Raw genomic sequence first — 23716 nt, 5'->3', positions numbered from 1 at the left:
CTATTATCCGTGTTCCTGATATTTATGCTAGATGAACGATTTATACATGTTTTACTTGATTTAAATAGTATATGTATTTTTATACATATAAATATTTTGGGTAAAGATGGGTAGATGAAAGATGATATAGATGATGAGAGATGAAAGATGATATAAATTATGAGATATGAAAGATGAAATAGATGATGAGAGGCCTTGACTTTAAAGACGACATCATCTAGCAGAGTATAGATGACCACCACAGACTATTCTAGACAGTCCAGTGGAACGCTAGCAGGCTCGCAACCTGTAGGTGTTTTTGAACTAAGTGTTCAACAGATGTACTCTAAAAATCCATTGACATGTATTATGGGTGGACTTCCTAAAATAATACTGTCACTAAAGGACATGAACCCGGGCAGATATGAACTTAGTGCCTATTAGATATATATATTGGTAGCTATGGACTTAGTGCCCTATAGATGAACATTGGCAGCTATGGACTTAGTGCCCTATATATGAACATTTACAACTATGGACTTAGTGTCTAATAGATAACACTGGCATCTACGGTCTTAGTGCGTATTAAGTGTTGGCAGCGATGGACTTTGCGCCTATTCCTTAGGACAAATCCTTAGGAATCAATATTGAAAAATACCTACCGACAAGTATTATAGAGAAACCCCTGAACTAGTACTGTCAGCATAGATGATCCTTAACAATAAAGAAGATAATGGGGATGAGAAATTGGGTTAATTGTGTGATGATTAAACATAATAATTATATTATTGTGGGTTGAAAACCCTATCTATTCACCAGGTTTCCCAACCTGACTCACTAAGTTTATTGTATCACATGTAGCAATATTAAAGATACATTCTACTAAACGATTCAAGGAGTATTAGGCCACTAGTTTAATTATTGTAAGGCTTGTAATATTTCGTTATGCTTATGTTTTTTGTATTGACGATGACATCCCAATGTTTTAATATAAATAAAATACATTTCTTCGGAAATGCTTTGATAATATCATTACCATGTTTTTTGGGAACAAATTCCACAATGTTATTCCTAATAAAGGATACTCTGATTTTTCAATAAGCATAAACATATCGGTTTTTTCTGGACCTGAAAATGGGGATGTCACATATTTGGTTCAACAACTTAGTTGTTTTACTAGGTTGGTTTTGGCCCTAGAGTTTGCGCTCGCGAGTTCGGGGTTCATCCTTTTTTCAAGTCATTGGCCTATGTTTTTAGGCTAAGGCCTTAGCTAACCTTCTCTTTTGGACCTTGGTTGGTTCATTTTTTATCACGGTATTCTCTTTTAGGCAAAGCTGTATAGTTACCCTTTAAGACTTTGTTCTAAGTATTGGGCCGATGTGAGTTGCACTCCGGCCCTAGTCATCTAAGTCATGTCGAGATCGTCACCTCGAGGCGTTTAAGACTTAGGTATTTTATACATCAAGGGAAAGGTTATGAGTCTTTAAAGCCTTTGTTCATGTCATGGGCAAAGGTAATGGTCCTTTGAGTTAAATTGACACATTTAGGGAAATTTATGAGCCTTTAAAGCCTATGGTTGCATCCTTACATCGGTTTCGCTCAAGTGACATGGATGATCAGTCCTTGTTATCACTTGGTAAATGTGCACAACCTCTTATTGGAACGATATCAAGATTGGATAATAATAATAAACATCTAAATTGTTTTCGAAAATAGTCAGTCTCTACCATTCTAATGATAATGTTCTGGAAATATCAACATTGTTTAATGAGGACAAAAATTACTAAACTTTGACACAAAAATGGGACTAGAAATAGAGCTAATTGTTGGGGTGTAATTATCCACTTGGATTTAGATCACATTACCCTTTCCCTTGATGTGTCTTATTCTGTCTTTTCTCCCTGTTCTAGGAGTAAAAGTGGCACAAAATGTGCGTGTTCCAAGTCTGGGGAATGGGCCTTCCTTCTTGTGCTTCCAAGACATAAGTTTCATTCTGGTACGTCTCCACTATCTTGTATTGGCCTTCCCAGGTGACACTTACATTTCCATGGGGTTATGCATGACTGGGTTCATTCTTCCTTAATATACATTCTCATACTTTGATGTTTTTCACTCGTACACACCGATTGTAGTAATTTTTGATGCGAGATTTGTAGGCAGCTTGGTCGAGTTGGGCGACTTCGCGTTTTTCGTCAAGCATGTCTAAGTCTTGATGTTGTCCCGCTTCATTGGTGTTCACGTCAAAGTCTGCCACCAGTAGTGATCCGACCAAGATTTCAGGTGGTTGCACTGCTTCCGTTTCATATGTCAGGCTAAAGGGTATTTCCCTAGTACTGGATCTCGAGGTCGTGTGATATGACTAGATCAATGTGGGCAATTCTTCAACCCATGCTCCTTTAGAATTCATCAGGCACTTCTTAAGGCTATTAATGATTGTCTTGTTTGACACCTCTGTTTGGTCATTGCCTTAGGGATACACCACTGAGGTGAATCGGTGATGGATTTTTTTCTCTTCACACCATTCCTTGAAGAGCCTGCCATCAAATTGGGTGCCATTATCACTAATTAGGATCCTTAGGGTGCCAAAACGTGCGATGATGTTCTTCCACATGAACTTTATTATCTGTCTTCACGACACGGTGGTCAAAGGTTCGAACTCGATCCATTTAGTAAAGTAATCAATGGCGACCAGTAAGAATTTAGCTCCACCTGGGGCGGTTGGAAACAAACCGACAATATCTATGACCCATTGGTGAAAGGGCCAGGGATCGTTGATGATGTTCAGTGGCATGGCAGTTTGATTTTGGAAAGGAGCAAAATCTTGGCACTCCGGGCACTTTTCGGTGAGCTTGGATGCATCCTTATAGATAACTGGCCAATATACTTCTAAGCGGAGTATTTTCCTGGTGAGCTCCATGCGCCTTCATGCGCTCCAACTTCCCCTGCGTGGCTCTCTTCTAAAAGTGATTGCCCTTCTGAGTGGGAAATGCACTTTAGCCATGGTTTCATCTATCCCCTCTTGTATAATTGTGTGTCCCTTACCGCGAATTGAGGGGATTTAACCTTGACCTTCCTATCCTCCGTGGAATCATCTGGGAGGACCCCATGCAAAAGGTAGTTTGTGAAAGGATTGGTTTAATCAGGAGTTGTTGTGATAACGTCAACTTGCTTGTTGTCGATGCTTTTCTCTGGGATGACCTCCACTAAGACTTTCTTGGTTAGATGATAGAATGATGTCGAAGCCAATTTTCTAAGAGCATCAACTCTCACGTTTTGTCCCTGTGGATCTGTTTGATTGAAAAGCTTTTGAATGAGTGTGCTAAATTTCGCACTGCGTCCAATTACCTTTGTATTCTTTGGTCTTTGGCCTCGTATGTACCATTGACCTGATTGGTGATGAGGAGAGAGTCACTGAGGATTGCAAGGCATTTCACTCCGACTTCTTGGGTTAGTCGGAGGCATGTTAAAGTGCCTAATACTCGGCCTCATTGTTGGAGGCCTGGAAGTTGAATCGCAAGGCATACATAATTTCATCATCATTGAGGGTTTTGAGGATCAGTCCTACTTCGGACCCTTCCTTGCTCGCAACTCCATCAGTATGTAGCTCCCAAATGTCCTGGCTTGCCCCAGTTCTGAGGGGCTACTAGCATGATTTTTGGTACGCTTTTGAGTGTGTCGGGGATTTCAACTAGGAAGTTTGCCAAGGCTTGAGCTTTGACGCTGGTATGTGGCCGATAATCTATGTCATCCCACCCAGCTCAATCACTCATCTTGCTAAGCATCCAAATTTCTCTGGCCTCAACATGATTTGTTTTATTGGGTAACTGGTTAGGACCTCAATCTCTAGGGCTTGGAAATGTCACATGAGATGCCTGACTGCATAGATTAACGCGAGCAACAACTTCTCTAAGATCATATAGTTAAGCCCAGGACCCTGTAATGCTCTTCTCACGAAATGTACCAACAATTGTTTCTTGACCCTCTCGATGGTTAGTACCGATGATATGGTCTCGTTGGATGCTGCCAAGTACATTTGCAAAGTTTCTCCTGGTAGGGAGCTCGTCATGGTCAGGAACAAATGTAAAGCTTCCTTCAGGTGTTGCATGGGCTTCTCGGCCTTTGTTGTCCATTTAAATTGATTCTTGTCAATACACCTTCCAAGGTTTGAAAGAGTGGGAGAGCTTTCTCGACCGACTTGACGATAAATCTACCAAGTCCCGTCAACCTTCCATTGATTTCTTGTACTCCTTTGAGATTGTTGGGGAGGGGGGGGGGGGGGGGTAGATTCGGGGAACTCTTTTATCTATGTTTGGTTTGTCGAAATTCCTTCTTTGCTTATCTGATAACCCAGGAATTGGCCTTTCTCTACCCCAAAAGTACATTTACCCAGATTGAGTTTCATCTGCATCTTTGTCAAAGTTTGAAAAGTTTCTTCGATGTCGCAAAACAATGTTGCTTTATTATGGCTATTAATAACCATGTCATCGAAATAGACTTTGACATTCCTACCGATTTGATTTGAAAACACTTTGTCCATCAGACGATGGTATGTTGCCCCAACGTTCTTAAGGTCGAACAACATCTTTTGGTAGCAGAAGGTGCCGTGATCGATATGAAAACCAACCTTCTCTTCATCTTCTTTTCTCATTTGAACTTGATGATAGCCTTGTAGGCATCGAGGAAACACTTGAACTGAAATCTCTCCAAGGACTCAACTTTTTGGTCTATCTCTGGGAGAGGGTAGTGATCTTTTGGGCAGGTGTTGATTAGGTCAGAGTAATCGATATACATCCGCCACGACCCATATGGCTTTTTCACCATCACTAGATTTGCTATCTAGGTAGGAAAAATTGCCTCCTAGTGAATGCATGTGTCTATCATTTTTGCCACTTCTACATTTCTTGCCTTGTTTCTATTACATGCTTGCCCCCTATTTTTTTGTTTAATGGGGAAGTTTCTCGGGATAACATTCAAGATGTGCTCGATGACCTCGCGGTCGCCAGGCAAAGACCATGGATTACTGCTTTAGGGGTGTGACTAACCTTCCTTTGGTTTCTTCCAATAGGTTGGTGCTTATTCACACTATTTTCTTTGGATAATCTGGGTGGATGGTGTGTTTTTCTATGTGGCAACATTCCTTCCATTTTTCGAGGCTCGCACCAATTCTGGTGTGGCAATGATTTGATGATAGTGGTGTACGTATGGGTTAGTGGCGACGATCGTGGTTGACCCGGCACGTGTGTTGAACTTGACGATACCATGGATTGTTGATGGTATGGCCTGTAGTTGATAAAGAGTCGGTCGTCCGATCAAGATATTCTGCTCTTCTGGGTAATGTACCACTGAGAATTCAATCGTTTGTGTGATCTTGTGTTTTCCATCATGACTGACTAATGTGAGCGGGAGATGTATTGTGCCTAATGGCCATAAACTATGCCTGGTGAACCCTACGAGCGAGCCGCTTGGCAGCGGTTTTAGACCCTCCTTCCAGGAGGTTGGCAGCTGCCTGAAACAATGTTCTTAGAGTATATCGGTGCTGCTACCGTTGTCTATGTATACATGATGAACATTTATTTGGTGTATGTAGGCGGTGACCAGGAGTGGATCTCTGTGGTTCTAATTGGGTGGCCTTGGGTCTTTTGTCGAGAATGTGATGTTGAGTATATTTATGGATAATACCTCAATGTCTTCCTCTGTTTCATGAGGTTAACTTCTCTTGCGGGTCCTGGTGATGCTGAAGATGTCGCCCTTTTGTCGTGGCGCTTGCCAACATCTTTTTGAGCTAGGGAGTTCTTCTAGTCGGCATCAAATTTGGATCTCAAGTCATTTTCAATATCAGAGAGGTTGCCCATTAATTGCTTTTCTTCAATCTCTTTCTTCAACATAGTGCAATCGCTAGTTTCGTGAGTTTTACTTTTGCGATACTCACAGTATTTGCCCTTTTCTTTTTCTGCATTTGGTGGCGTTTTCTCGATGATATGTACTCCGGTTCGATGATTTCGATTTTCTTCTTTGTTTAATGGAAGATATCTTCGGGATGAATATCAGTTGTGCTTGTCATGGCCCCCTTCCTGACGCTCTCGATGGCTAGTATTGGGGCGAGAGACTGCTTCTTGTTTTAAGTACGCATTGACAACCACCTTTAGGTTGGTTTCTTTTCTTTCTTCACCTTCGACTTGATCGATGTATTTCTCAACTCTATATTTGAGTTCATCTCATGATTGGGGTATTGTTCCTTGCATCTTCTTCGATAGGGGGTCGGGAAATAAACCTTAGGCGAATGCGTTGTTGACAACGAATTCATCGTGACCTAGGATGTTTAGTGTTGCTAGAGTGAATCTATCGTAATATGCTCTTATTGAATCTCCCTCCTTTTGCTTGCACGCCATGACTGAGTTCATGTCTCCCTTACCCTTCATTAACTGCATGAAATTATTGAGGAAAAGGTACCGTAACTACTCAAATCTCGAGATGTTGTCGGGTCGTAGTGCCTTGAACCATTTTGTCGTATTTCCTGATAGTGTGATGGGGAAATACGTGCAAGTGAACCATTTATCCATTCTTAACCATGTCATCGTCCATTCGTAAGTGTTGATGTGTTGGTCTGGATCGATGGTGTCGTCGTACTTTGGATGTTCGGTATCATGGTCGAGTGTGGGATCTCGTATTATAAAAGTTCCTGGCAGAAAGCAAAGCTAGTACTTCTCACCGGGTTATCCATGTATGGGTATGGAAATCCACCGTACATCATGAATTGCTGAGTGTAGTACGAGTTTCCATACGCCTAATTGTATATAGTCGTCGACGATATCTACGGTTGTTGTTGCGAGCTCATTTGTATGTTTTGTTGTAGATGTGAGCTCGATCCCAGCCACCGGAGTGTATATAGATTCGACCCCTACGACTATTATGCACAGGGATTGAGTTGTTGTGTCGATAACAAGTAAAGATTAGAATCCTGCATCGATATTGTGTGAGGGTTAGACCCTTACGACGATGACACTTGGGGAATGGATCCCTGCAATTGTTGGATGTAGGGATTAAACATCGGGGGTTGTTGTGTGAAGAGCGGAATGTGTGACATGCCTGCTGTGGGAGAGAATTGATAGTTTGACATTGAGTGTTGCACAGAGGACAGTATGGTACCTGGGACCAAGTGTTTGTCCCCGCTTGTTGCAACAAAGATTGTGGCTGAGAAGTCGGTGGTTACTACCAGTGTTGTAAAACTCGCCGATTTGCCCGAGTACTCGCTAGTCGGCCCCTTACCGAGGTGAGTTAAAAAAATCTGAGTACTCCTCGATCCTCCCCTTATTGAAGCGAGCATTGTTGTAAAATTCGGACAACTCGGTGATTAATATGTATAGTATACTTAATGATTTATTATTTAACACACAAATATGTGATTATTACTACATACATACATATATATATATATATATATATATATATATATATATATATATATATATCTTAAATTTTCAATAATTATTCACAAAGTGGAACCATTGTTTGTTTTTTTAGTTTTTGTGTATTCACATGTATCTAATTTTGTTATATATTTCATTCAACTTATGGTTTTAACTTATGATTTTGACATATATAATTTCCCTAAAAATATTTCTATATGAATTACCGAATCCGAGTACTCCCGAATACTCGCTACTCGGTAGTCGTCCAAGTAGGTACCGAGTACCGAGTTCTACAACCATGGTTACTACTGCTGAGTCATCATTATCTATGGCACTGTGGTCGTAGTTGTGACCAAATACTCTATGGAGATGGGTGACGGTCGCCCTAAGTTAGCTATTGACGCCACTATGATGTCCACCGTCGAGCCTGGTGGTGCTCATGCGGCTGGCATTTGGGTGAAGGCTTGTCTTTCTGGTGCAGATGTTTGTGTGTTGTCGAGCGATGACATAGATCTGAGTGGACTTATCTCTCATCCGTCGGGTGCCACAGGTCCTTTCCCCATCATTGTCGATGTCTAGTGTCGTATCAAGGTTATGTAACTCTAAGTGCTCCGCGCTTAACGTCATCTTGTGGTGGTTCCATATGAGTTAAGCCATTTAATCGCAAAAATGAAGAAGATGTGTCAGTTGATGTCCAAGAGGTGGTCCTGGGACAAAGCTCCAACGGTCTAATTAGTCTAAATGTGTATGTGTGAGTATAGAGATTAGGGTTTTTATTGTAAAGAAGCGATCCTTTCCTTTGAGGGAGAATGATTCCTTTTATACTTGTCATCCGTTGAGCATGCTCCTAATAGTTTCCTTTATCCCGTCTGGGCCAACAGAATGTGGAGGAGTCCCATTAATGGATCGTGCACCACTAGTAGCCAATGTTTTGAAAACCAGACCGGACATCGAACCGGCCGTCTTACCGGTTCGATGGTTCAATTGGTTCGACTGGTCGAACCGGTCCCAAAAACCGGATGAACCGGATAATGTTATATATATATATATATATATATATATATATATATATATATACACACACACACACACACACACACACACACACACACACACACACACACACGATTTAAAATAAAACAACACATTTAAGTTTTAATATATGTTCTAATATATTAACTAATAAAACATCGCGATTTATGTTCTAGTAATTTTATACATCCTTCTAAAAAAAAATAATAAGTTATATGTTAATGTGGAAGAGGAATATTCATGGAGTATTAGTGATTGTTTTATGTTGAAGACAGTCATCTCACATATCCCACATCGGCCAAAACACAAAAGTAAGAGGGATTGGAAGTTCTATAAAAGGAGTGGGTCACCAACAAATTGAAAAAAAGCCAAGCGTGGACTTTAGTATAAAATCGTGGGTCCTTTGGATTTTTTTTAGTACAATTTTTTTTTATTAAAAACCATTGGTTTTTCCGGTTTGACCAAACCGGTTTTCACTGGTTTTTGGTTGAACCGCCGGTTTTTTCCGGTTTGATTCACAAGCGGTTTTTAAGCTTTAAAAAACCGGAACCATGGCCGGTTCCCGGTTGAACCGGACCGGCCGGTCCGGTCCGGTTTTCAAAACCATGCTAGTAGCAATCTTTTCTGTTATTGGTGCAAAAGGAATCAAGCGTAATGTTGTGAGCATTACACTTGTCGTCTTAGGGGGTAACCAATTGTGTTTTGGATTATTATAGACCAGAGATTATCGTCTGGAGTTGGGTCGGGGCGTGAGAGCGCCAAACACCAAAGTCCTAGTGCGAGACCGCGAGGGCGAGGATGAGGGTTTGGTACTAGTTAGTGACCGTTAGTTTGGTCCTCCTAAGGTGATTTTGTTCCTAATTTGTAGGATATTGATGTAAATAAAAATGAAATATTCGTTAGTTCACTTTGAAAGTTTATGTCATTTATTTAAATAGTAAGTAAATAACAATAAAATAAGATAAGATAAGATCCTTATGGTTCAATCGCCCCATGTTTATCTATGATTTTTAAGAAAGAATTACTAATGTAACCATTTTATCTAATTACCTATTCAAAAATAGCCAAAAATTAGTAATTGTCTAAAAATAGCCCACGAAAACCATAGGTAATTAGAGTGGGCTACTGTTACGCCAAATCGTCTATTGTTTCGGGTTAACTATATTTTTTTCATTTCGAAAATCTAAAACCGTAGGTTATTTTATAACCTACGGTTTCCTCTCTACAAACTACGGTTTCCCAAACCGTAGTCTACGGTTCTGGGTAAAAATTATACGGTTTTATTTATTTATTTATTATTTTTTTTTAAATAAATAGAAAGTAGTTTTATGAAAAATATTTTTTATCAAAATAATTGTCAAAAAACTACTCTACATTTTATAAACAATATTTTTTTTATCAAAATAATTCTAAAAAAAACTACTATCCATTTGTTTAAAAATATTAAAAAAAAATTAAAACTATAGACTTTTTACCCAGAACCATAGTAGTTCGTCGAGAAGAAACCGTAGGTTATAAAATAACCTACGGTTTTAGATTTCGAAATGAAAAAAAAAAAAAAAAGTTAACCTGAAAAAATAGACGATTTGGCAAAACAGTAGCCTATTGTCCTAAAACCGTAGATTTCCCCCTTTACTCGTTGTCAACGCTCGTTGACCGTAGTCAATTTTGGCCGAACTATTCTTTCGTGGGCTACTTTTGGTTAATGTATTTTTTTGGCTATTTTTGGATAGATAATTAGGGAAAATGGTTAGTTTAGTCATTTCCTTGATTTTTAATAGTCTCTTCGTTTCATGGTTAAACTTTATATTAAAAATGTTTTGGCATAATTACAAGAAAAAGAAGTTTCAACAAAGAAACAATAGAAAACAATTTCTGAATTTCTCTTCGGTTGTACATATATATATATATAGTAAAACAATATCATGAAAAAACTAAATTGAGCTATGAACAACAAGATCTAAAACACAAAAACTATATCAGTTACCACACACAACTGATAAAGACTGTATACACGCAATTAAAGATTGATTTATTATAAAATTATACCATATTTTGTCCTTATGGAAGTTCAGATGGATATTATTACAAGGTTGATGGCAACAATGAACTTTTTTTCTCAGTAATCACTGAAGATAAGAACAAAAGTTACACAATCACAATGTGACATACCATTAAAGAAGAGAAGTATATACAACATCAAGAACTTATGTATATTCTGTCAAATTTTCCTTACACCCTCTTCCACAAATCACTTGTCAAGATCTTTGGGTTTCTTTTTGTTACCATAGATTAGCCCAGTTTCCTACATAATCGAGGAATTCAATAAATTCATGCCGCATGCTAGAAAGTAGAAATTGGTATTGAACAGGTGAACCGAGGCACAAGAAATTCTTGAATTGAGGTTAACAATTAATCCTACCTGAGGATCGGGTACGGGTTTTACTTTCTCCACATATCGATAACGATCTGATGCTGCTGCAAGTGCTGCCCTCGCCTACACAGAACCAATCAGCAATTGCGAATTAGTATGAATTTCAGTTAGAAAGAGAAAGAAGAAAGAGTTGGGAATTTTACTTCTTGCTCTCGTTTGAGCTCTTGTGCTGGCTTCACCCATAGAAAATAGGCTAGGGTTCCGGCCACTACCCAAGATGCTAGGTTGCTTCCTCCACGGAGACCACCCATTGCATTTCCGAAAGCCGATCGGACATTCCCAAATGATTTTCTCCAACCACTACTCATAATAAGAAGAATTTTTTGAAATCGTGATTGAGCGAGCTTATGAATGTGCTGAAGTTAATTCATTAATGGATGATTTCGCATAAATGCTCAGGCTCAAGCCTGAATGACTGAGATGAAAGCAACCGCCTCCCAAATTGGTTGGGTTTTATGCCAAACGACATCGTCCGGTTTTCTGAATTGGTGCATAAATGGACCTTGATGTTGGGTTGGTGTGTATTTACTATTTAGTTAAGTTTGCCCAAAATAAAAATATATTATTAAGAGTGAAGTGTAGTTTTAGTTTTTTGTTACAATCTTTATTTTTTTTTTTGCCGGTTTTTGTGTAAATTTGTTTTATGTTGATCAAAAATACTCAAACCAATACGCAAAATCCCCAACAAAAAAAAGTGAAAGTGAATACTATTCAACCACATGCTAGAGTGATATTATTATTACATGTTCACGAGTTTTTGTCTTTTAAAACTTTTGAGGAAGATAAGACCATTGAGGTTATAGAAGATGATAGAACTTTAAGAATTTGAAGATGAAGTTTCTCTTAACTTTTGAGGAAGATAAGATGATTGAGGTTATAGAAGATGACAGAACTTAAAGAATTTGAAGATGAAGTTTCTCTTAATGATTAAAATTTGCAACGATAAATTTAGGAACTTAAAAACCTAAAATTTAAAACTCAAATAAATCAAAACATGATTCACACACACCTAACACCACTCACAAGTAATGGAATAATTGCATATTTATGCAATAATGTTTCATATCTTTCTCAATTTATGCAACTAACATTTTTTTTTCTAATTAACAACATTAGTTTTTTCTAATTTTTAATTTTTTTTACAAAATATGCAAGGACAACTAGAAACAATCGATAGCGTAGGTATTGGGTGGTGCGTGAATCTAACAAGATTGATATAGAAAAAGAAGAAAATAAAGCAAGATGATGTTAGAAAAACATAAAAATAGTTACAAAGTTGTAAGAGTATGAATGAATCTTGTTAGTAATTGTAGATATTGTATTTATTTTTCATATTTCGTATCCTCGTTAATAAATAAAGGTTTTTTTTGCCACATTTCCTCTTTTCTTTAATTTGGACACATGTCATTTTCTAAAAAATTTTATTTTCTATTTTTCACTTGTCATTTCATTGTATTTTTCATTTTGTTAAATTAAAATTCCATATTTAATATTTAAGGTTATATATATATATATAATATTTATTATAAAGGGTTTATATATGTAATGTATTCAATACATTAAAACCTCATTAATTTTAATAATTCAAAATTTTTCTCATTTTTCTTATAAATTCAAAATTTTCAAAGTGTTAAAATTTTATATTTAGTTTTTTTTTTAAATAAACTCATGTAATACATGGGTCTCACACCTAGTCTTATAAAAAAATAGAGTAAATTAAAGAAATGATCCTTTTGGTTTGGTCGAATTTTTATTTTTGGTCCTTAAATTTAAAATTTGATATGTTACATCCTTTTGTTTGTAAAAATTGTAAAACAGGTCCTTGGTCCATATTTCTTTTTCTTATATATATATATATATATATATATATATATATATATATATATATATATATATATATATATATATATAACTTGATAAATGAAAATTATTTTGTCACATTTCTTTTTCTTCTTCAATCTCTCACATATTTTTTCTATTTTTTTATTTTTTTTTATTTTCCACTTGTCATTTTTTAGTGTTTCTGATTTTCTTACATTAAATTCCCAGAATTTACGGTTATATATATAGGGTGTGAGATTTGACTATTATACGGGTTTATTAAAAATAAAAATTTAATATCAATATATAAGCATTAAACATTTTATAAAGTAATTGAAAAAAGAAAAGAAATCAATATGTTTGTAACATTTATGTGAATTTATTTTCAAATTAATATAACGATAACTTTACATGAATATAATAAGAACATTATAAAATTAAATATAACAGTAAATTCTGGAAATTTAATGTAAGAAAATCAGAAACCCCAAAAAATGACAAGTGGAAAATAAAAAAATAAAGAAAAAAAAAACAGAAAAAAGATATGTGGCAAAATAAAGAAGAAGAAGTCATGTGACAAAATGATTTTCATTTATTAGATGTGTACTCGCGTAAAGCAGCGACGACAAATAACATTTTTGGAGAATAGTTTCTTACGGTTAAATAATTATTATATTTTATTATTAGTTACTATGTAATAAAAAAAAATATCACTTTAAAATAAAATAATTATGTTTATACATTATGTTTATATTGCATGTCTATACTATTGATGTAAATTAATTATTATTGGTGTTTTGTTTAAGAAATATAAATTAATTTATATACATGAATTTAATATTTTAAAATTTTATTTTGCTCCAAATTGAATTTCTTAATTACTTTCCTTAATTAAAATCCTCAAACTTTTGTTAAGTATTAATGAATTATTTGTGCATAACTGATATGTACAAAAATCTTTGTAACTTATACTTCTTAAAATTCAAGATATTACTAATATGCTTTGTAACTTATATATATATATATATATATATATATATATATATATATATATATATATATATATATATATATATATATATATATATATATATATATATATAATTAATATAGATTATTTATAAAATTATTTTTATTTTTTAAATCAACTATCTAAATTATATAAAATCATATTATTATTATTATTTATTTTTTTTCTTTATTTATTTATCTATATTAATTCCATTAAAATAAAGATAGAAAACAATAATACATACATACATATATATATATATATATATATATATATATATATATATATATATATATATATATATATATATATATATATATATATGTTGTTAAAAGAAAAAGAAAAAAGAAAGAACAGATAGTTTGGTTTTTTATATGGACCAAGGATCTACAATGCAATTTTCACAAATCACAGGGAAGTAACCTATCAAATTTTGAACTTAGGGACCAAAACTAAGAATTCGACCAAACCATTAGGACCATTTCTATAATTTACTTTAAAAAATGATATCCTTTGTCATCTAATCTAATAAGTCAAATTTAATCCATTCCAAAGCGTAAATAAGAAGTTAATCATAAATCACTAACAATATTTTAAACTTGTCAAGAGTTTGAAACATGAACCATGTATGAAATTTTACACCTCAACCACTTATTCTCATTGTTAGGCAAACCCGTAAAACTATGTGGACAAAAAGGTTATGTGTACCATATGATGTTAATGATAGATGTATCGACCTTGCCATTGAGTTTTTAAGCAATGAACATTGGATTTGCAAACTCTGTGGACTTAGAATTAGACAATAGTAACATTTGACTTGTAAATAATGCTAAGAAATTTCTTTTAAATAACTTTGACGCTTAAAGTCAAATGCCCTCGAGGTATTTGATGCAAAATTGGATACTATATGGTAAAATATCGATGCAACTAGATGGATCATTTTCTGAGATTCAAGTAATCCGATATAATAACCCATACATATTACCAAAATAGACAGTATAAAAGTACTATAACTTTTTATTTTTAGAGTAAATTATACGAATCATCTTTGTGGTTTAGGTTATTCTGCACGTTTGGTCCCTAAATCTTTTTTTTTTAACTCGGACGGTCCCTCAAATGTATTTTTGTTACGTGTTTGGTCATTGTCAGACATAAAAAGACTAATTTGCCCTTGACAATTTTTTTATAACTTTTATATTATTTATTTATCATTTTTAAATTAAAAAAAATAAAAAGAAAATAAACATACACCCACCCTCATACAACTTCTTAGCATCCCTAATACCCACACATGCCTTCACCCCTACTGCCTCCCCCCTCTCCCTTTAATCCACCAAAGATTTGTAACGCTAAGTTTCGAATCGCTTCATTATTCGGGATCGTGGCCCGATCATCGGTTTTCATAAGGCTTAGGGCCTTGGGGAAGAAAGGTTTAGACCCATTTGGATGTGGAAGATGTTGGTTATGTGATGAAAGGGGTCGATTTTCACTTTAGAGCCCAAGGGTATCGGTAAAGGCGTTGGTTCGGGCCTTTTATGAATTTTGGATTTTAGTTCGGTTGGTTTCAGGCTAAATAAAGTTGATAGAAGTGTAGGGTTTCTCGCTACCTTTTTCATGGATATAAAGAGCGTCGAAAACATATAAGGGATGCAAAAGTTATGACCATTTGAAGTTAGAGGGGTTTTGGCCCAAAATGGGTACGCATGGCGTTCAAAAAGGAAATTGGATATGGGCTAACTTGGGAACGTCGGGCGTTCCTAAGGGAACGACGAGCATTCGTTGGGATGTTTCAAAAGCTTGTTTATAGTTTTTGGCCCCTTTATAAGCATCATTATGGACCCAAACCTCTTCCATCCTTCAGCCTCGATCATCTCTAACCCTAAGAACGAAACCCTAGCCTCCATCTAAGTGATTCTTGAGCTTCATAGTGGTTTAAGTATGTTTTTGGTGCTTGAGGAGGAAGAAGGAGCTTCTTGAAGAGTCATTGATTGGCTTGGAGCTTTTGGATCCAAGCTTTATTCAAATAGATCTAGCTTCTGGAGGTATAAAGTCTCAACCTTGATGACTCTTTCATATAGATATAGCTAAGTGGTATTTTGTTATGGTTTTGGTCCCTTTGTGGTGCTCTTGTGAGTAGAAGTTACTCCAGAACCTTTGAGCTTCATATTTGGTCTTTGTTAGGGTTATGGAGTCATAAAGTTTGGATATTGATGAGTATTAACCTTCCATGCATGATTTGGTAGTATTTTGGTGAAGCTTGGGACTTAGGGTTTTGATTTGGTTCCCATTAAGTCATGCTAAGTCATAAAGTTAGGAACTTTATGACTTAAGAAGTCTCTTTGAGTCAGATATGGAAGTTTGGACCGAGGTATTAAAATATTAAGGAGTTTTTAACACATTTTAGAGTGATTTTGACCTTTGGAGTTCATCTTTGGTGTTGGGCTTCATTAAGCCATGAAAAGGCTTAAAGCCTTCACCTTTATGGATTAAATCACTGATATGAAGCTATTTTGAGGATTTGGACGTTGGACTTAAGGTATTAAGACATTTGGTGTGATTTTTGGTTAATGGTCGGGAACGCAATGCGTTCGGTTCATCAGTAGGCTTTTTGGGCTTTTGGTCATTGGATTTGGGCTTGTTTCTTTGGGCTATGAATTATCTTTTTGGGCTTTGGTTGGGCCTCAGGACTTTGAATGGGACTTAGGTTTGGTTTCGGCCTCAAATTGTGTTATTGGGCCATTAGTAGGCCTTGGGTCAAGTTTGGATTGGGCCCATTAAGGAAATGGTAACATGGTTTTTTCCCCTAGGAGTAGGGACTTATGAGTTGAGACCAATGTTAATGGATTATGACATAATTATTAATTGGGATTTATTTTTTATTAGTGTGGAATTTTCGGTTCGGCGGTCAAGTGTTATCTGATTTGCAGCGGATCGAGGTGAGTCTCCTCACTGTGTTTAGCGGGTCGAAGGCACCAAGGTCGGCCCATGGTTTATCATGTCAAAATTCTAGTTGTCTACGTGACGCTTGCATGAGTATGTATTAGTATGTATGCCAAGCAGGGCTCAATGTCAGGTGGGGCCCGTTATGTGAGTGTGGGAGGGGACCAATATGCGAGTGTGGGCGGGCCCGTATCTTAGTATTATGCAAGTGTGGGAAGGGCCCATATCTCAGTGGGCGGGTCCCGATATACGAGTTTGGGCAAGGCCCGTATCTCGTTGGGGAGGGGGCCATTATGTGCTTAATTATGTATGGTATTAAGTATATTTGGGAACCACTAAGATTTGTGCTTACGTTTTTTGTTTATGTTTCAAGTACTTTGGTTTTCAAATGGAAGAACTAGGGATGATTGCAGAGCACACACCACATGTTTCTGCATTTTGTGATTTACTCAGATTCGATGATGTTTTGCTAAATCTTGATTACCTTGGTTTTATGGAAATGATATGTATTAATGATTTATTAATCTAAAAGCGAAAGCTTTATGTCATTAAGATTGGGACGTTACAAGTTGGTATTAGATTCTTGGTTTGATGGATTTAGACACACTCCTGGGTGTGTCTGAACTTAAAATGAGGATTTGGTAAAGTTTTTCAAAAATGAAAGAAAAAAAATGATTTAAAAAGGGAAAAACAAGTTTTCTAATACAAGGAAGTGTGTAATGTGTGCAATCGACCGAGATCAAGTAAGTTTCTCCCAAAATACCCATACATGTTATCTGGTATGATTTGATTTATGAATCTATGAATTGCATGCTAGCTAGGGATAAGGATCTGCTTAGTTTTTGCACGATAGAATGCTAGGAGAAAAGCCTTGTATGCCTATTGTATGAGCTTGTAGATTTGCTTGCTAGTTCTGATTAGCCAGTGATAGGTTGGCCTGTTATGCGATGCCTGGTATCCTGGGAAGCATGGGATGCTAGCTTGGGTATGATGTGTATGCGTAAGGCAATCAGTAGCGGGAGTGGGAGCTCCTAGTATGGGTTGTAGTATGTAGAATTGGATGCTTGTGATTACTCGATGGATTGGAGTGTTACTGCATGAATGTTGATTGCTTTGTGCTTTGTGGAACTCTTAGGTGATGGGAGTTAGCTACTAAGTGAATATGTCAAGTCACATGTGACAAGGGCTGAAAATCTTAGAGTGATAGATTTGACCCCATTACGCAGATCTTGTCTGAGTCCAACCGCTGTAGGGATGAGTTTGTTACTCAAAGGATTATCTAACTTTGTTGCATGTGATTGTATTCATGAGATGGATAACCGACATTATGGGGAGTTCTTTAGCGGCTGATGGTAGGGTGAGGTCGGGAACCTAGGAAAGCCTAGGGATTGCTTATGTGGGTTTTGTTGTGATGGGTAGTGAGTGTTTGGGTATGAAGGTGACTTATAGGATTCGGGAGGATTCTTGAGGAAAGTATGGATAGGTGTGGAAGGTAGTATTGGGCCCGTACTACTAAGGATCCATACTCGAATCGGGGAGAGCCTTGGAGAATCTAAGAAGCATGTGGGATGAGGATTCTTGGGTATATTCAGATCTCTTGCATGTTGTTTTCGGTATGGTGTTGAGCACTCATGAACGGGGTTCAGATTTTGGTTTCGGCTCAGTAGCAGGTACTGAGCCGATCGATACATGGACACGATGGTGTTAGAATAGTGTCTAAGGCTGCAACTATATTAGGCAAGTATTTGACCCGATTGTGCATGGTCCTTTTGGGTTGCCTTCACCATAGCAACTTGATAGGATGATTTATTATGAGAGAATAGATATTATTAATATATTATGAGAATAATATAAGGAATAATAATATTTTTATTTGATTAATATAAGTCATAGATTAATTAGTATTAATTTGGTGACTTAAAGAGATTAATTAAATAAGAGGGTATAAACTGTCAATTGTTTGATAGTTACACTTTGGGCTGTAAATCCTCCATGGATAGAGGTTGGACGAATTCTAGGGCTTGGGATAGCCTCAAATTCGTCCAAGGCATTATCTTGGAAAGGATTTGGATTGCTTTAAGGAAAGATTATCCAACTAGGGTTTAAGGGTGAAACCCTAGGAGCCTTACAAGTATAAATAGACCCCTAGGGCAAGGGAAATCGGCACCTCTGCTAAAGCAAAGAATCCCTGGCCAATTTCTAATCCCTCCCCTCTCTCTCAAATCATCCTCCTTGCTAGTTGGTGTTTGTAAGCCATTAGAGGAGTGACAATTGTGACTCTAGAGCTCTAAGACAACAAGATCAAACAAGAGATTCAAAGGTAAACTTCTAGATCTGATTTTGTTTTGTTCTTATACCTAATTAGTCATTAGAAGTATTGGATTCAAAGCATGGTTAATTAGAGAAACCTAGATCCAAGCATTAGGGTTTGCATGTGCACATAGGAATGTTCATATGGCCAAAACCCATCAGTGGTATCAGAGCCTAGATTGGTTTCTATTAAATTGTTGCTTGTTTGTTTGAATCTTACTTGCAAAATTCGAAATTTGTGTTTCTGAGTCATGGACTCGGCGAGTCCCATAGTGGACTCGGCGAGTTGGCCTGACTCGGCGAGTCCCATGGTGCACTCGACGAGTCCGAGCGTCAGGAAGGGCCAGATTCGGGATTTTTTGATATTTATCTTATGGAAACTTGCCTTTATCATATTAGATCAACTTTAATCTGATTTTTTGATATATATGACTATAATCTTGATATAATTAAAGATATTTATCAATTAATAAAATATTTAATTTCCTTATGTGATAATTAATTAATTATTTTGATTAAATTGGTAAATTATTATGCAAGAAATCCTAAATAAATCAAATATGGATAATTATGGAATTAATTGTTAATTAAGATTATTTGTTATTTGATCCTCCATGTTTTAAAAGTTTAAAACTTGTCCTCAAGTTTTAAAATTTATGTTTTGTGATTAAAAGTTTTAATTTAGAAAATTTAAATTTCAAACCCTAAAATTTTACAAGTTTAAAATACAATCCTATACTAATATAATATTACAAGATTAATATATATATATATATATATATATATATGTATATATGTATAACTAAAATGCTAGTCTTACCGTTAGTAGACCTCATTCACGAAGCCGATTTATAAGGTGGGTATAAGGTTGCGGCCTATAAAATGGCGCTTAATGGGTGTACACTCACACCCACAACTTGCTTGATCGGTGGAGGGTTGTTAGCCGAACGGGTAGGATAGGGCAACCTCATCCTCTCATTAAAAGTATAATATGAAATACAAAGTAACTACATGTTTTTTAAAATTTCCCAATCTTAGTTACTTTAGGAAAAGTGAATTGATGCAATCCCATGAAATTACACTTTGCACCCTTGCTAAGAAGTTAGTGGAGTGTGTGTGGTTTACCGGCACACTAATTGGTTCTAAGCAAAGGTGGCAAAGGGTGATTCATTGTTTATCATAGTTTGATGGAGCGTGTGTGGTTTACCGGCACATCGAATGGGTGATCGTTACAATGAAGGCACCATGTGAATTTGCATGGTAATTCACACCCGCTTTGTGATCCTCAGTATCCCAGTCACAAACAAGAGGGGCATATCGAGATTTAAACATGCCATTGAAATGTTTCAATGAATCTCATCTAAACCTAGGAATTCTCAAATTCATTTAGAACTTAAAGTTAGGTTTTCATGGTGGAGAATTAGTGAATCGTCATTCACTTACTTTTAAATTGTTTGCATGTTAGATTACGACATCCCTTTTCTAATATGTAAATATTGTTGTTGGATCCTAGCCCTGATTTTTCTTATTGGGTGACAATTAGGGATTCATATTCTAATCTATCTTTGTCCTTTCTATTTGTAGATGTCGAACGCGAACAACGATGCTGCTAGTTCTTTCACATTGATGAGCCTTTGTCAAAAGGTCACTTTCGATGGGACGAACTTTAGCGAATGGATAAGATACATTCGCACTATTGCTCGCTATGAGGACAATGAGTATGTCCTCGATGAGAAGCTCGAGAAAAACATCATCAAGTTATTTCATTTCATAAAAACCATAGATCATATGTCTCAAAAGCATGTCATAAGATAGTAACACTGTCAGAGTAAAATCCCCACGAATCTCATATGCGGAAAATCGTGTGTGTGATGTGTTGCTACTGTGTCGGCTCCTTTCCTTTTAAGGAAGAAGGACCTAAAACAAAAACTGAGAACCGTAAGCACAAAGCTTAGTGAGTTTCCCTATCATACCACATACCACACAATATACATACTGTCTAACATATCTGGGTATTTGACTACCCCTTCGGTCTCTTTCAACCGGTAACTGCCTAGCATATCAGGGTGCTGGCCTACCCCTGTTGTCATGCCGACCGATACCTTGCCTAGAATACCAGGGTGCTAGCCTACCCCTTCGATCCTTTTGACTGGTACCTCGCCTAACATATCAGGGTGCTGGACTACCTTTTCGGTCCTTTCGACTGATATCGGGACTATTTCACCTATACTTCTACCATATAGCATCCTAGTGCGTAAACATATAAGCCATATACTACCTAGCTTATCCGGGTGCTGGCATACCCCTTCGGCCCTATCGACCGGTATTGGGGTCTATCCTATCCCTCCTACCACTATCACATAACATCATAACATAATAGCACATAAAGCATAACAAATAGTGACATACCAGATAATTATCACAAAGACAATCATCTCTACTATAACTCTTATTAGTGGACTGGCATTGGTGCCTTCGGCCCACTTCTACTGGAAGGTAACTCACCTCAGTGTCGTGAAGTAGCTGAACTCTCATCGGCTCTGGGATCAACTCTCCTCAAACTCCTACATATAAAATCTCTTTTAGTTACTCTTTCATACTCATAACCCCTTTAAGGGTCAACTCTTGTCAAAGTTCAAAGTCAAAGTTAACATCCTGGTTGAATCAACTCGCCGAGTTGGTCCATCAACTCGTCGAGTTCCTTGATCCATAAAACTCTGGAAATCTCGATCCTACTCGTCGAATTCTTTCATGAACTCGTCGAGTTCCATGATCCATAAAACCCTGGAATCTCAATCCTACTCGTCGAGTTCCCCTTCGTACAGAGTCGGGACATTTCACTAACAACTCGCCGAGTCCCTCCTTGAACTCGTCGAGTTCCTCAATCTTCATAACCCAAAACCATGGCCAACTCGCTGAGTCATCTCCTAGACTCAACGAGTTTGATCAGTAACATAAAAGGTTGGGGGACCACGACCCAACTCGCCGAGCTGTATGAATAACTTGTCGAGTCCCCCATACTCTAAACCCATTCAATCGTTTCTAGTTGGGTTCAATGCTTCCAAACCATAGATTTGGTCCCCTAGGACTAAGTTACCACGTAAAGTTGTTAACTTTACGTTCATGCATGGTGTCATGAAGCTAATAACACCAAAACTCAACTCCTAAAGAGATTTAAGGCATGGAGAAGGGCCAAGACTTAAAGTTGGCAATTTTGAGTCTCATAAGGCCATGGACATCTAGATCTGAAGTCATAACTCCAAAACATGCTTGCATCCATGAATGGTTCCAAAATAGGCTCCTTAAGGCCCTAAACGACTCCATGAAGAGATCTAGTAAACGGATAGTCAAGGTATAGACTTTATACCTTAATAAGGCTGCTTTGACAAAGAAATATCTAGATCCAAAGCTTCTTCCTTCAACCAAGCACTTCTAACTTCCACTCTTTCAAGGAAATACCAAAGAATCACTATCTTTTCACTCACACACACACACACACTAAAAAGGCTCAAGATCACGAATTAGGGTTTTGCTGGATTGAGGGAAGTGATGAGGGAGGCCACAAAAAAGTGTTAAGGTCCTTAAATAGAGTGAAAACCCTAAAAATTAGGGTTTCACTATGGCAGCCCTACTCGTCGAGTTGAGGCTTCTTAATTCGTCGAGTAGACTTCAAGTCCCGCGTCCAAGATTCGTTTCTACTCGACGATTTTGGGGCCTCCGACTTGTCGAGTCCCTTTGCAAAAATGAATAAATTGACTTAAAATACATACCAAGATTCAGGCGTTACAGTGAGTGTGGGCGGGCCCGATATACGAGTGTGGGCGGGGCCCGTATCTCAGTGATTGGGGGCCGATATACGAGTGTGGGCGGGGCCCATTATGTGCTTAATTATGTATGGTATGAGGTATCTTTGGGAACTCACTGAGTTTTGTGCTTACAGTTTTCATTTTATGTTTCAAGTACTTTGGTTTTCAAATGGAAAAGCTTGGGATGATTGCAGAACACACACCACATGTTTCTGCATTCTGTGATTTACTTTGATTCGATGATGTTTTGCTAAATCTTAATTACCTTGGTTTTATAGAAATGATATGTATTAACGATTTATTAATCTAAAAGAGAAAATTTTATGTCATTAGGATTGGGACATTACAAGATTTCTCCATCTCCGTCGTTGCAAAGAGTATCACCATCGACGACCCTTCCGATAAAGCACACCCTTGAGACCGGCGGTACATCAACCCATTGTGAAACCGACAATAATATGAGATTCATCAATTTCTTCCCCCGAGTTTTAATTTGAGGTTCATCAATTTCTTTACATGAGGTTTGATTTGAGGTTCGTTGTTGGTCTAATTTTGTTTCAAAGTTCGATTTTGGTTTTCTGATTTGCTTGGGTTTAAGTTCGATTTTGTTTTGATTTGGTGTTCTTTTGGTCTTTGTTCAAGATATAGCCGAAGCAGAGAAATCGAGTATGGTGAAGGGTAGATTGGAATCGAAGGTCCTGGTGGAATCGATATTACATCCCATGGAATACCGCTCAATAGAAAATCGTCGACGCTGAGGCTTTTTCCGACGAACAAAAACCCAGACCCCATTCTTGCCCTACCTTCCCATGTATATTTTCATGTTCCACTCACATCCGCCTCTGGGTTTGTACAAATTTGATTTATGAATTCGATTTCTTGATTTGATTTTTGGTTTGAATGAATTTCTAAGTTAGATTTATGATTTCACTTCTTTATTTGATTTCCATATTTGATTTATAGGTTTGAATGT

At 36.9% G+C, this 23716-nt stretch overlaps 1 protein-coding gene across 1 annotated transcript; it reads right to left on the bottom strand.

The window, feature by feature from the left end:
- Nucleotides 1–10429: 10429 nt before the first annotated feature.
- LOC145073693 (subtilisin-like protease) lies at nt 10430–11323 on the bottom strand. The gene is made up of 3 exons (XM_079020207.1): nt 10998–11323; nt 10843–10917; nt 10430–10725 (listed from the first exon to the last, which is right to left on the bottom strand). Exons 1-3 carry the CDS (start codon nt 11160–11162, stop codon nt 10672–10674), a joined length of 294 nt encoding a protein of 97 aa, XP_078876333.1. The 5' UTR covers nt 11163–11323; the 3' UTR covers nt 10430–10671.
- Nucleotides 11324–23716: the final 12393 nt, after the last annotated feature.

The sequence above is a fragment of the Lactuca serriola genome, chromosome 9 (genome assembly GCF_051521515.1).
Source record: "Lactuca serriola cultivar US96UC23 chromosome 9, Lser_US96UC23_V15, whole genome shotgun sequence".
In the NCBI taxonomy this organism is placed as follows: domain Eukaryota; kingdom Viridiplantae; phylum Streptophyta; class Magnoliopsida; order Asterales; family Asteraceae; genus Lactuca; species Lactuca serriola.
The sequence above is the reverse complement of the archived record's forward strand: the minus strand, read 5'-3'. Positions and strand labels throughout refer to the sequence as shown.